Source organism: Clarias gariepinus, chromosome 16, assembly GCF_024256425.1.
Source record: "Clarias gariepinus isolate MV-2021 ecotype Netherlands chromosome 16, CGAR_prim_01v2, whole genome shotgun sequence".
NCBI classification, from domain to species: domain Eukaryota; kingdom Metazoa; phylum Chordata; class Actinopteri; order Siluriformes; family Clariidae; genus Clarias; species Clarias gariepinus.
In genome coordinates, this window is record NC_071115.1 from 552,094 (window position 1) to 565,000 (window position 12,907).

The 12,907-nt window shown below is 47.2% G+C and overlaps 1 protein-coding gene across 2 annotated transcripts in view; it reads left to right on the plus strand.

The window, feature by feature from the left end:
- trpm4a (transient receptor potential cation channel, subfamily M, member 4a) overlaps positions 1-7,404 on the plus strand; it is a 37,568-nt gene extending 30,164 nt beyond the window's left edge. Inside the window, exons 27-29 of one of the 2 annotated variants that reach the window (XM_053514889.1) lie at positions 1,732-1,804; positions 5,479-5,572; positions 6,712-7,404. In XM_053514889.1, the coding sequence (XP_053370864.1) occupies positions 1,732-1,804; positions 5,479-5,572; positions 6,712-6,728 (184 nt within the window). In that variant the 3' untranslated portion in view covers positions 6,729-7,404. The remainder of the gene's footprint in view (positions 1-1,731; positions 1,805-5,478; positions 5,573-6,711) is intronic. The other variant, XM_053514890.1, reaches the window with a different exon arrangement.
- Positions 7,405-12,907: the final 5,503 nt, after the last annotated feature.

Genomic DNA, 12,907 nt, shown 5'->3' on the forward strand with positions numbered 1-12,907 from the left:
GTCATTGAGGGTGTTTGGGGGTGATTGAGGGTGTTTGGGTGTTTGAGGGTGTTTGGGGGTGTTTGAGGGTGTTTGAGGGTGTTTAAGGGTGTTTGGGGGTGATTGAGGGTGATTGAGAGTGTTTGGGTGTTTGGGGGTGATTCAATTCAATTCAATTCAATTTTATTTATATAGCGCTTTTAACAATGGTCATTGTCCCAAAGCAGCTTCACAAAAAAAATTAAAGATTTTTTTTTTTTTTTTTTTAGAAAAGAAAAGAAAAGAAAATATTTGGAAAAAAGAAAATATTTGGAATTGAGGGTGTTTGGGTGTTTGAGGGTGTTTGAGGGTGTTTAAGGGTGTTTGAGGGTGTTTGGGGGTGATTGAGGGTGATTGAGAGTGTTTGGGTGTTTGGGGGTGTTTGAGGGTGTTTGGCTGTTTGAGGGTGTTTGGGTGTTTGGGGGTGTTTGAGGGTGTTTGGGGGTGTTTGAGGGTGTTTGGGTGTTTGAGGGTGTTTGAGGGTGTTTGGGGGTGATTGAGGGTGTTTGGGGGTGATTGAGGGTGTTTGGGGGTGTTTGGGTCTGTTTGGCTGTTTGGGTCTGTTTGGGTGTTTGAGGGTGATTGAGGGTGTTTGGGGGTGATTGAGGGTGATTGAGAGTGTTTGGGTGTTTGGGGGTGTTTGAGGGTGTTTGGCTGTTTGAGGGTGTTTGGGTGTTTGGGGGTGTTTGGGGGTGTTTGAGGGTGTTTGGGTGTTTGAGGGTGTTTGGGTGTTTGAGGGTGTTTGGGGGTGATTGAGGGTGTTTGGGGGTGTTTGGGTCTGTTTGGCTGTTTGGGTCTGTTTGGGTGTTTGAGGGTGTTTGGGTGTTTGAGGGTGTTTGGGTGTTTGAGGGTGTTTGAGGGTGTTTGTGGGTGTTTGAGGGTGATTGAGGGTGTTTAAGGGTGATTGAGGGTGATTGAGTGTGTTTGAGGGTGTTTGGGGGTGATTGAGGGTGTTTGGGTCTGTTTGGCTGTTTGGGTCTGTTTGGGTGTTTGAGGGTGTTTGGGTGTTTGAGGGTGTTTGGGGGTGATTGAGGGTGATTGAGAGTGTTTGGGTGTTTGGGGGTGTTTGAGGGTGTTTGGCTGTTTGAGGGTGTTTGGGTGTTTGGGGGTGTTTGGGGGTGTTTGAGGGTGTTTGGGTGTTTGAGGGTGTTTGGGTGTTTGAGGGTGTTTGGGGGTGATTGAGGGTGTTTGGGGGTGTTTGGGTCTGTTTGGCTGTTTGGGTCTGTTTGGGTGTTTGAGGGTGTTTGGGTGTTTGAGGGTGTTTGGGTGTTTGAGGGTGTTTGAGGGTGTTTGTGGGTGTTTGAGGGTGATTGAGGGTGATTGAGGGTGATTGAATGTGTTTGAGGGTGTTTGGGGGTGTTTGGGTGACGGTGTAACACCGGTGTATAAGCGTGCACTGCAGTCAGGCGGTTTAATAAGACTTTACAACACTTTACATTTTTGGAACTGGACCTCCACGAGCTTCATGTGATTTCCGCCTCACTGCATTATAGTGTGCTGGAATCCGCGTCCCGACTCCGTGGGGGGTTTAAGAAGCTTCCTGTGAGGCCACGTTTCATTTCAGGCTTCGAGCTGAGCACAAAATGCGCACCATTTCAGGAGACTCGCTCTGGCAGCTCCGATTACGTACGTGTGTGAAAACAGGAGACATAAAGAATGTCCAGGCTTGCTGAATTAAGTGCTGTGTGTGTGTGTGTGTGTGTGTGTGTGTAGGGTGGACAACATACTGAAGCAGGTGGCAGAGATTCGAGAACAAGACCGCAGGTTGAGAATGCTGGAGTCTGAGGTCAGTGAAGAACCACTACAGAGATGTTTAAGCAGAATGTGTGTGTGTGTGTGTGTGTGTGTGTGTGTTTGTTTGTGTGTGCGTTTGTGCATGTGTGTGTACAGCAGCTGCTGTTTGTTCGCCTACTCAGCATAGAACACAAACCATCTGTCATCACACACACACACACACACACACACACACACTGCAGTATATTTCAGTACTCTGGATCTCAGCTGAGAAACAATAAATTATTTTCATCTTAACTGTTGTTATGAATTTAGCTGAAATGTTATTATAAGTAATTAATTAAATAAATTATTGATTGATTTATAGATTAATTAAATAATTTGTGTGACTAATTACATTTCTAAAAGTTTATATTAATTTGATTTTAAAACAATATTTATATTTACCTGCACCACATGTTAAATGTTTTTATCAACAACAGTGTTCTGTATAATCATTTATGTCATTTATTTTATTTATTAATAAGCTATTGTGTTTAACAATAAAACACTGAGTGAAATTCACCCTAAACTTTTGTCACACACACACACACACGGTCATACACAGTACGATATGCAGTGACATGCGTACACGACCGGCAGTGACCTTAAAATAAAAAAATATTCATAGGAAATAAATATAATAAAAATAATAAAATAGAAAATAAGTTTAAGATAAGAATAATATATTAATAGAAGGCAAAATATACAATATAAGAAAAATATAAGAAAACTTAGCGGTACTGTACAAATATGGAAAATAAATGAAATGGTTCTGTAGGACGGAGAGATGAGACTCCATTCCTAAAAATCTCTTAAAATTAAAATGTGCACAAAGTAAACCAAGCAGATTATATACACAAAGTACAAAAAATAACATGACTTCTAATTAACCAATGAACATTAATTGAACGTGTAGTTACGAGGGGTGTTTCGCATCATTGAGAGTAGACAGGAGTACAGGGAGATGCAGAGTAAGGTGAAGGTAGAGGTGGCAAAGGCCAAACAAAGAGCATATGAGGACTTGTATGCTAGGCTAGACAGTAAGGAGGGAGAGGGGGATCTGTACAGGTTGGCAAGGCAGAGAGATAGAGATGGGAAGGATGTGCAGCAGGTTAGAGTGATTAAAGATAGAGATGGAAATGTACTGACAGATGCCAGAAGGGTGATGGGAAGATGGAAGGAGTACTTTAAGGAGTTGATGAATGAGGAAAACGAAAGAGAACAAAGTGTAGAAGAGGTGACTATTGTGGAACAGGAAGTAGCAAATATTAGTAGAAGTGAGGTGAGAAGGGCGTTGAAGAGGATGAAGAGTGGAAAGGCTGTTGGTCCTGATGACATACCTGTGGAGGTATGGAAGTGCTTAGGAGAGGTGGCAGTAGAGTTTTTGACAAGTTTGTTTAACAAGATCTTGGAGAGTGAGAGGATTCCAGAGGAATGGAGGAGAAGTGTATTGGTGCCAATTTTTAAGAACAAGGGAGACGTGCAAAGCTGTGGCAATTGTAGAGGTATAAAGCTAATGAGCCAGACAATGAAGCTGTGGGAAAGAGTAGTGGAAGCTAGGTTAAGGGCAGAGGTGAGCATTTGTGAGCAGCAATATGGTTTTATGCCTAGAAAGAGTACATCAGATGCAGTATTTGCTTTGAGGATGCTGGCGGAGAAGTACAGAGAAGGTAACAGGGAGTTGCATTGTGTCTTTTTAGATTTAGAGAAAGCGTATGACAGGGTGCCAAGAGAGGAGCTGTGGTATTGTATGAGAAGGTCTGGAGTGGCAGAGAAGTATGTTAGAGTGGTGCAGGACATGTATAAGAGCTGTAAGACAGTGGTAAGATGTGTTGTAGGTGTGACAGAAGAGTTCAAGGTGGAGGCGGGTCTGCATCAAGGATCGGCTCTAAGCCCCTTTTTGTTTGCTCTGGTGATGGACAGGATGACAGATGAGGTAAGACAGGAGTCCCCATGGACTATGATGTTTGCAGATGACATTGTGCTCTGTAGCGAGAGCAAGAAACAGGTGGAGGAAAATTTGGAGAGGTTTAACTCGGTATGCTCTGGAAAGCAGAGGAATGAAGGTTAGCCGCAGCAAGACAGAATACATGTGTGTAAATGAGAGGGACCCAGGAGGATCGGTGAGGCTACAGGGAGCAGAGGTAAAGAAGGTGCAGGATTTTAAGTACTTAGGGTCAACGGTCCAGAGCAACGGGGAGTGTGGAAAGGAGGTGAAGAGGCGGGTACAGGCAGGTTGGAATGGGTGGAGAAAAGTGTCAGGTGTGTTGTGCGATAAAAGAGTATCAGCGAGAATGAAAGGAAAGGTGTACAGGACAGTGGTGAGACCAGCGATGCTCTACGGCTTATAGACAGTGGCGCTGAAGAAAAGACAGGAGGATGAGTTGGAGGTAGCAGAGCTGAAGATGTTGAGGTTCTCTTTGGGAGTGACAAGGATGGATAGGATTAAGAATGAGTTTATCAGAGGGACAACCCACGTTAGATGTTTTGGAGATAAAGTCAGAGAGGCCAGATTGAGGTGGTTTGGACATGTTCAGAGGAGAGATGGTGAATATATCGGTAGAAGGATGCTGAGGTTGGAACTGCCAGGCAGGAGGTCTAGAGGAAGACCAAAGAGGAGATTTATGGATGCAGTGAGAGAGGACATGACGTTAGTTGGTGTGAGAGAAGAGGATGCAGAGGATTAGATGGAGGCAAATGATTTGCTGTGGTGACCCCTGAAAGGGAACAGCCCAAAGACAAAGAAGAAGTTATGAGGGGTGTTCAAGTGAAAGTGGGACTTTTGATCTTACAGAATAACAGAACTCAGTCCTGAGAGTAAACACTCCCTTTATGTCTCTATATAATCCCCTGATACACTAACGCACTTATCTCAGTGTCTCACTAGTGCTTGGGTAGAAAGGTAGAACGTTCTCTCAGTACGCCGGAGTCGTGATCGGACTGTCTGTCTGGTTCACCTCTGAAACGCCGGCCTCCCAGGAACTCCGAGTTGGAGCGAGGTCATGACTGTAGGGGGACGTGGCGATAACTTCCAGCCGAGTTCCTGTAACGTGCACGTAGTGTCGCTGAATGTGTGTGTGTACAGTTCACACTCTTTCACAAGGCGATTTTCAGTGATCAGATGTTCCACTCTCTGAATGCACAAGCCCCAGCACAAGATATTAATACCAAACCCCATCATATCCCCTGAATGAAATCTGCCCCTGGTGAGTTTCTCACCGCTCCAGACAGAAGTGACGTGACGTGACGTGACGTGACGTGACGTGACGTGACGTGACGTGACGTGAAGTGACGTGAAGTGACGTGAAGTGAAGTGAAGTGAAGTGAGCTCACTGACACGTCTCTAGTGTGTGTACACAGAGTGGAGAGTGGAGAATGTTATAACAGCAAACACGGGTGTTATGGACAGGGGTGCACAAACTTTTAGACACAGTGTATATATATTGTAACATGATGCCATTAACTGTATTTTATTTATATATAAAAACATATTAAAGCATGTGTATGTGTGTGAGGTTTCTGTGCTGTGTGTGTGTGTGTGTGTGTGTGTGTGTACTGTAAAGCTGTAAAGTGTATGTCAACAATTCATTTTTTATGTTTCTCAGTCACATGACCACGAGCACAGGACATTTAATTTATGAGAATCTCATCCCTTATGTCTCTCCTTATCTGTCTCTCCTCCAGCTGGAGTACTGCTCTAGCTCCCTCTCCTGGATAATGGAAGAACTGTCACAGAGTGACGTAATCAAACCCACCCGGAGCGCCCCCATCCCCCGAGGTACACCCCCCCCCCCAATCTCTCTCTCTCTCTCTGCCTCCTTGCAACTGTGCTCGATCCGTCTTACTGCGACAGCGTCTCAGGGTTTAGATTTCCTGGTGACTTAACAGAGTTTGGCTTAATTTAGATCAGCCTTATATCTGCACATTGCTGAAGCTGAGCTCCTGAAGGCTCCAGGAACTGATTTATATTCAGCACGGCTAAAGATGAGCGCGATCAGAACGCCACGGCTCTGCTGCCTCGGCACATACGTACAATACACACTTCACACCAACACACGTCTTCTCTCAACACACTGAAGCGCCAGGAAATCGGAATCAACTACACAATTCCATTATTAATAACTTTCATCTCTTCATTATATTTTAGTAAGGGTGCACAAAGTTTTTTGCATTCTAGGATAAAAAGAAATATTGCTTATTATTATTTTTAGAAAATAATGGTAGATTATGAATAGATGTTGGTAGGAGTGACGGAAGGCACTGTGCACTTTTATTAAATAAGGGGACTCGAGTTGTAGAGTCGAGTAGATGTTCAGATGGAGGAACAATGAAGAAGCAAGTTGAGGTGGAACTGAAGATGGAAAGTCAATCGGAGATAAAGAAGTAGGTGTGATGAGATTTTACGCGAGTGTACATGATGGATTTCAAGCAGTTTGTGGAGAGGAATAAAGCTGCTGGAGCTCAGGAGGGAATTAAACTCCTCTGGACGTGGAGGGAAAAGTTCCTTAAGAGTTCTTTAGGTTGTTAGAACTTAACAAAAACTCTTTGTTCAATCTTTTATGTTTCACCCAACAGAAACCGCTCACAATTATACTTAGTGTTGTAGCGACTGACATGAGAGAAAAAGTTTAACTACAATAGTATACTAATAGAATTTTTTTTTATTTTTTTTTTTTTATTATAATGTACTAAACGTGTGTTAATCCAATTAAAATGCCCCTCTGGGGGGCGTGTCCAGCGCAGCAGTGTCGACTCGTTAGTGTGTTTTTGGTCACGCGTCTTCACACACACTGTTCACCCAAATCACAGCCGTTTGCCCTGTAAGTCAAGGATCAGTTCTGGATTCAGATTAGTTGCATCTCAGATCTTCTCAGTTTGCTGATGTTGATAAAGTCGTCTTCTGTGTTTCTGTCTCAGCAGGAACTTCCACCTGAGAGAACGGCGAAGTCTTTCAAACCGAAGGAGCTTCTGAATTTTCGTCTGAACATGTTAAAAGATGTTATTATGATAATGATGATAATGATGATGATTCTCATATTTGTTTTGATTGGCATTTGATCTTTCTATTAGGTGTTTTTTACATTTTTTTTCTAAATATAAAGATCAGTAGCTTCTGCTGTGTGTGTGTAAGTTTATTGGGTGATGAGGTGCTTGGCCTTTCCCGGTGCCGTGGCTCGTGACCCCTCCCCGTCGTCTGAAGGCCGATCATTTGATTCCAAGCCGTGGTCTCGTAGGAGCCTTACATGGGAAGACTGGGGGCCAAACCAGGATCAGGTTCTCGTCTTCACTGACTGCGGATCAGAGAGACGCTGCTGCTTTCGAGATCGCGGCTTTCTTTACCGCTAAAGAGTAACACGGGGGTTTTGCTCGAGTGCGTCTCAATGCAAAGACTATTCTTTTAGAAATGATTATATTCCTACCAATAATCCAATTTAAAATGAATAGTTTCATAGGTCTTCTGTTCTGTTTAACTTTTTTACAAATCACAAATTCCTCCACAAATTAGTTCTGTTCAGTCAAACATTCCAACGTCGTCACCAGTTTGGTTTAATGTCGAACACACTGAGGTATATCATGACACGGTTATTCTTATTAAATGTCATTTTTTCATCACTGTGTACTAAGCCATTTTTGTATTTTCATCAAATTTTATTCTAATTTAACTTCACATATTTAAAATCAGAGGTATTTTTTTGTCCATCTTACATTCCTAAAAATGTCTCACATGCTCCTTTTGTCCTCTAATCACGACTAATTAGCTCTCAACACTGAATGTCCGAGTCCCTGAACTCTAACCTTTTCCTCCATATATAGTGTGTAGTGACAGCAACAAGCGCGACCGAGGTGGACAATAAGAGTGCTATGAGCCACGGGGAACTCGAGTGCACGGGGAACACACACACACACACACACACAGAGGAAACAGTCATTAACTGATCGGACTTGGTTTTCACAACTTCAGGTCTGTTCATGCTGTAGTTAAATATGTGGGTCAAACCTCAAGAGTCAGCCGTGTAACTCGGCTCAGAGCGGAGAGAGACGAGGAGACGAGGAGGAGGAGGAGGAGGAGGAGGAGGTGGTGGAGGGGTGTGGACAAATATCTTGAAAGGCATGTCTGGTTACAGCTCCACTTTCAACCACGGTGCAGTTTCTTCTCCCTTTTGAGCCCTATCCCGTTCTCGCCCTGCCGGTTTGTAGCTTAGACTGTTCAACATCGACTCTTTTACTGTATAAGATACTGTAAAGGAGCTTCATGAAATAGTTACAGCTCTTCTTCCGACATCAGGAGTTGGTCATAACTCACAAATGGTTACAAAACCCACACCAAGCCTAGTGGTTTTTGTTTTTTTTTTTTATTAAAAAAAAGCGCTTATACAGCGCTTGGTGGTGGTGTGGGTAGTGGTGGGCGCACAGAGACAGGAGTGTGGTGGTTTTGGTGGTGTTAGTGGTTTTGGGCGCACAGAGACAGGAGTGTGTGAGGTAGTGGTGGTGTTAGTGGTTTTGGGCGCACAGAGACAGGAGTGTGGTGGTTTTGGTGGTGTTAATGGTTTTGGGCGCACAGAGACAGAAGTGTGTGAGGTAGTGGTGGTGTTAGTGGTTTTGGGCGCACAGAGACAGGAGTGTGTGAGGTAGTGGTGGTGTTAGTGGTTTTGGGCGCACAGAGACAGGAGTGTGTGAGGTAGTGGTGGTGTTAGTGGTTTTGGGCGCACAGAGACAGGAGTGTGGTGGTTTTGGTGGTGTTAGTGATTTTGGGCGCACAGAGACAGGAGTGTGGTGGTTTTGGTGGTGTTAGTGATTTTGGGCGCACAGAGACAGAAGTGGGTGAGGTAGTGGTGGTGTTAGTGGTTTTGGACGCACAGAGACAGGAGTGTGTGAGGTAGTGGTGGTGGTAGTGGTTTTGGGCGCACAGAGACAGGAGTGTGTGAGGTAGTGGTGGTGTTAGTGGTTTTGGGCGCACAGAGACAGGAGTGTGTGAGGTAGTGGTGGTGTTAGTGGTTTTGGGCGCACAGAGACAGAAGTGTGTGAGGTAGTGGTGGTGTTAGTGGTTTTGGGCGCACAGAGACAGGAGTGTGGTGGTTTTGGTGGTGTTAGTGATTTTGGGCGCACAGAGACAGGAGTGTGGTGGTTTTGGTGGTGTTAATGGTTTTGGGCGCACAGAGACAGGAGTGTGTGAGGTAGTGGTGGTGTTAGTGGTTTTGGACGCACAGAGACAGGAGTGTGTGAGGTAGTGGTGGTGGTAGTGGTTTTGGGCGCACAGAGACAGGAGTGTGTGAGGTAGTGGTGGTGTTAGTGGTTTTGGGCGCACAGAGACAGGAGTGTGTGAGGTAGTGGTGGTGTTAGTGGTTTTGGGCGCACAGAGACAGGAGTGTGTGAGGTAGTGGTGGTGTTAGTGGTTTTGGGCACACAGAGACAGGAGTGTGGTGGTTTTGGTGGTGTTAGTGGTGTTGGGCGCACAGAGACAGGAGTGTGGTGGTTTTGGTGGTGTTAGTGGTTTTGGACGCACAGAGACAGGAGTGTGTGAGGTAGTGGTGGTGGTAGTGGTTTTGGGCGCACAGAGACAGGAGTGTGTGAGGTAGTGGTGGTGTTAGTGGTGTTGGGCGCACAGAGACAGGAGTGTGGTGGTTTTGGTGGTGTTAGTGGTTTTGGACGCACAGAGACAGGAGTGTGTGAGGTAGTGGTGGTGGTAGTGGTTTTGGGCGCACAGAGACAGGAGTGTGTGAGGTAGTGGTGGTGTTAGTGGTTTTGGGCGCACAGAGACAGGAGTGTGGTGGTTTTGGTGGTGTTAGTGGTTTTGGACGCACAGAGACAGGAGTGTGGTGGGTTTGGTGGTGTTAGTGGTTTTGGGCGCACAGAGACAGGAGTGTGGTGGTTTTGGTGGTGTTAGTGGTGTTGGGCACACAGAGACAGGAGTGTGGTGGTTTTGGTGGTGTTAGTGGTGTTGGGCGCACAGAGACAGAAGTGTGTGAGGTAGTGGTGGTGTTAGTGGTTTTGGGCGCACAGAGACAGGAGTGTGTGAGGTAGTGGTGGTGTTAGTGGTTTTGGGCGCACAGAGACAGGAGTGTGGTGGTTTTGGTGGTGTTAGTGGTTTTGGGCGCACAGAGACAGGAGTGTGTGAGGTAGTGGTGGTGTTAGTGGTTTTGGGCGCACAGAGACAGGAGTGTGGTGGTTTTGGTGGTGTTAGTGGTTTTGGGCGCACAGAGACAGGAGTGTGTGAGGTAGTGGTGGTGTTAGTGGTGTTGGGCGCACAGAGACAGGAGTGTGTGAGGTAGTGGTGGTGTTAGTGGTTTTGGGCGCACAGAGACAGGAGTGTGGTGGTTTTGGTGGTGTTAGTGGTTTTGGACGCACAGAGACAGGAGTGTGTGAGGTAGTGGTGGTGTTAGTGGTTTTGGGCGCACAGAGACAGGAGTGTGTGAGGTAGTGGTGGTGTTAGTGGTTTTGGGCGCACAGAGACAGGAGTGTGTGAGGTAGTGGTGGTGTTAGTGGTGTTGGGCGCACAGAGACAGGAGTGTGGTGGTTTTGGTGGTGTTAGTGGTTTTGGACGCACAGAGACAGGAGTGTGTGAGGTAGTGGTGGTGGTAGTGGTTTTGGGCGCACAGAGACAGGAGTGTGTGAGGTAGTGGTGGTGTTAGTGGTTTTGGGCGCACAGAGACAGGAGTGTGTGAGGTAGTGGTGGTGTTAGTGGTTTTGGGCGCACAGAGACAGAAGTGTGTGAGGTAGTGGTGGTGTTAGTGGTTTTGGGCGCACAGAGACAGGAGTGTGGTGGTTTTGGTGGTGTTAGTGATTTTGGGCGCACAGAGACAGGAGTGTGGTGGTTTTGGTGGTGTTAATGGTTTTGGGCGCACAGAGACAGGAGTGTGTGAGGTAGTGGTGGTGTTAGTGGTTTTGGACGCACAGAGACAGGAGTGTGTGAGGTAGTGGTGGTGGTAGTGGTTTTGGGCGCACAGAGACAGGAGTGTGTGAGGTAGTGGTGGTGTTAGTGGTTTTGGGCGCACAGAGACAGGAGTGTGTGAGGTAGTGGTGGTGTTAGTGGTTTTGGGCGCACAGAGACAGGAGTGTGTGAGGTAGTGGTGGTGTTAGTGGTTTTGGGCACACAGAGACAGGAGTGTGGTGGTTTTGGTGGTGTTAGTGGTGTTGGGCGCACAGAGACAGGAGTGTGGTGGTTTTGGTGGTGTTAGTGGTTTTGGACGCACAGAGACAGGAGTGTGTGAGGTAGTGGTGGTGGTAGTGGTTTTGGGCGCACAGAGACAGGAGTGTGTGAGGTAGTGGTGGTGTTAGTGGTGTTGGGCGCACAGAGACAGGAGTGTGGTGGTTTTGGTGGTGTTAGTGGTTTTGGACGCACAGAGACAGGAGTGTGTGAGGTAGTGGTGGTGGTAGTGGTTTTGGGCGCACAGAGACAGGAGTGTGTGAGGTAGTGGTGGTGTTAGTGGTTTTGGGCGCACAGAGACAGGAGTGTGGTGGTTTTGGTGGTGTTAGTGGTTTTGGACGCACAGAGACAGGAGTGTGGTGGGTTTGGTGGTGTTAGTGGTTTTGGGCGCACAGAGACAGGAGTGTGGTGGTTTTGGTGGTGTTAGTGGTGTTGGGCACACAGAGACAGGAGTGTGGTGGTTTTGGTGGTGTTAGTGGTGTTGGGCGCACAGAGACAGAAGTGTGTGAGGTAGTGGTGGTGTTAGTGGTTTTGGGCGCACAGAGACAGGAGTGTGTGAGGTAGTGGTGGTGTTAGTGGTTTTGGGCGCACAGAGACAGGAGTGTGGTGGTTTTGGTGGTGTTAGTGGTTTTGGGCGCACAGAGACAGGAGTGTGTGAGGTAGTGGTGGTGTTAGTGGTTTTGGGCGCACAGAGACAGGAGTGTGGTGGTTTTGGTGGTGTTAGTGGTTTTGGGCGCACAGAGACAGGAGTGTGTGAGGTAGTGGTGGTGTTAGTGGTGTTGGGCGCACAGAGACAGGAGTGTGTGAGGTAGTGGTGGTGTTAGTGGTTTTGGGCGCACAGAGACAGGAGTGTGGTGGTTTTGGTGGTGTTAGTGGTTTTGGACGCACAGAGACAGGAGTGTGTGAGGTAGTGGTGGTGTTAGTGGTTTTGGGCGCACAGAGACAGGAGTGTGTGAGGTAGTGGTGGTGTTAGTGGTTTTGGGCGCACAGAGACAGGAGTGTGTGAGGTAGTGGTGGTGTTAGTGGTGTTGGGCGCACAGAGACAGGAGTGTGGTGGTTTTGGTGGTGTTAGTGGTTTTGGACGCACAGAGACAGGAGTGTGTGAGGTAGTGGTGGTGGTAGTGGTTTTGGGCGCACAGAGACAGGAGTGTGTGAGGTAGTGGTGGTGTTAGTGGTTTTGGGCGCACAGAGACAGGAGTGTGTGAGGTAGTGGTGGTGTTAGTGGTGTTGGGCGCACAGAGACAGGAGTGTGGTGGTTTTGGTGGTGTTAGTGGTGTTGGGCGCACAGAGACAGGAGTGTGGTGGTTTTGGTGGTGTTAGTGGTGTTGGTCGCACAGAGACAGGAGTGTGTGAGGTAATGGTGGTGTTAGTGGTGTTGGGCGCACAGAGACAGGAGTGTGGTGGTTTTGGTGGTGTTAGTGGTTTTGGACGCACAGAGACAGGAGTGTGTGAGGTAGTGGTGGTGGTAGTGGTTTTGGGCGCACAGAGACAGGAGTGTGTGAGGTAGTGGTGGTGTTAGTGGTGTTGGGCGCACAGAGACAGGAGTGTGGTGGTTTTGGTGGTGTTAGTGGTTTTGGACGCACAGAGACAGGAGTGTGTGAGGTAGTGGTGGTGGTAGTGGTTTTGGGCGCACAGAGACAGGAGTGTGTGAGGTAGTGGTGGTGTTAGTGGTTTTGGGCGCACAGAGACAGGAGTGTGGTGGTTTTGGTGGTGTTAGTGGTTTTGGACGCACAGAGACAGGAGTGTGGTGGTTTTGGTGGTGTTAGTGGTGTTGGGCACACAGAGACAGGAGTGTGGTGGTTTTGGTGGTGTTAGTGGTGTTGGGCGCACAGAGACAGGAGTGTGGTGGTTTTGGTGGTGTTAGTGGTGTTGGTCGCACAGAGACAGGAGTGTGTGAGGTAATGGTGGTGTTAGTGGTGTTGGGCGCACAGAGACAGGAGTGTGGTGGTTTTGGTGGTGTTAGTGGTT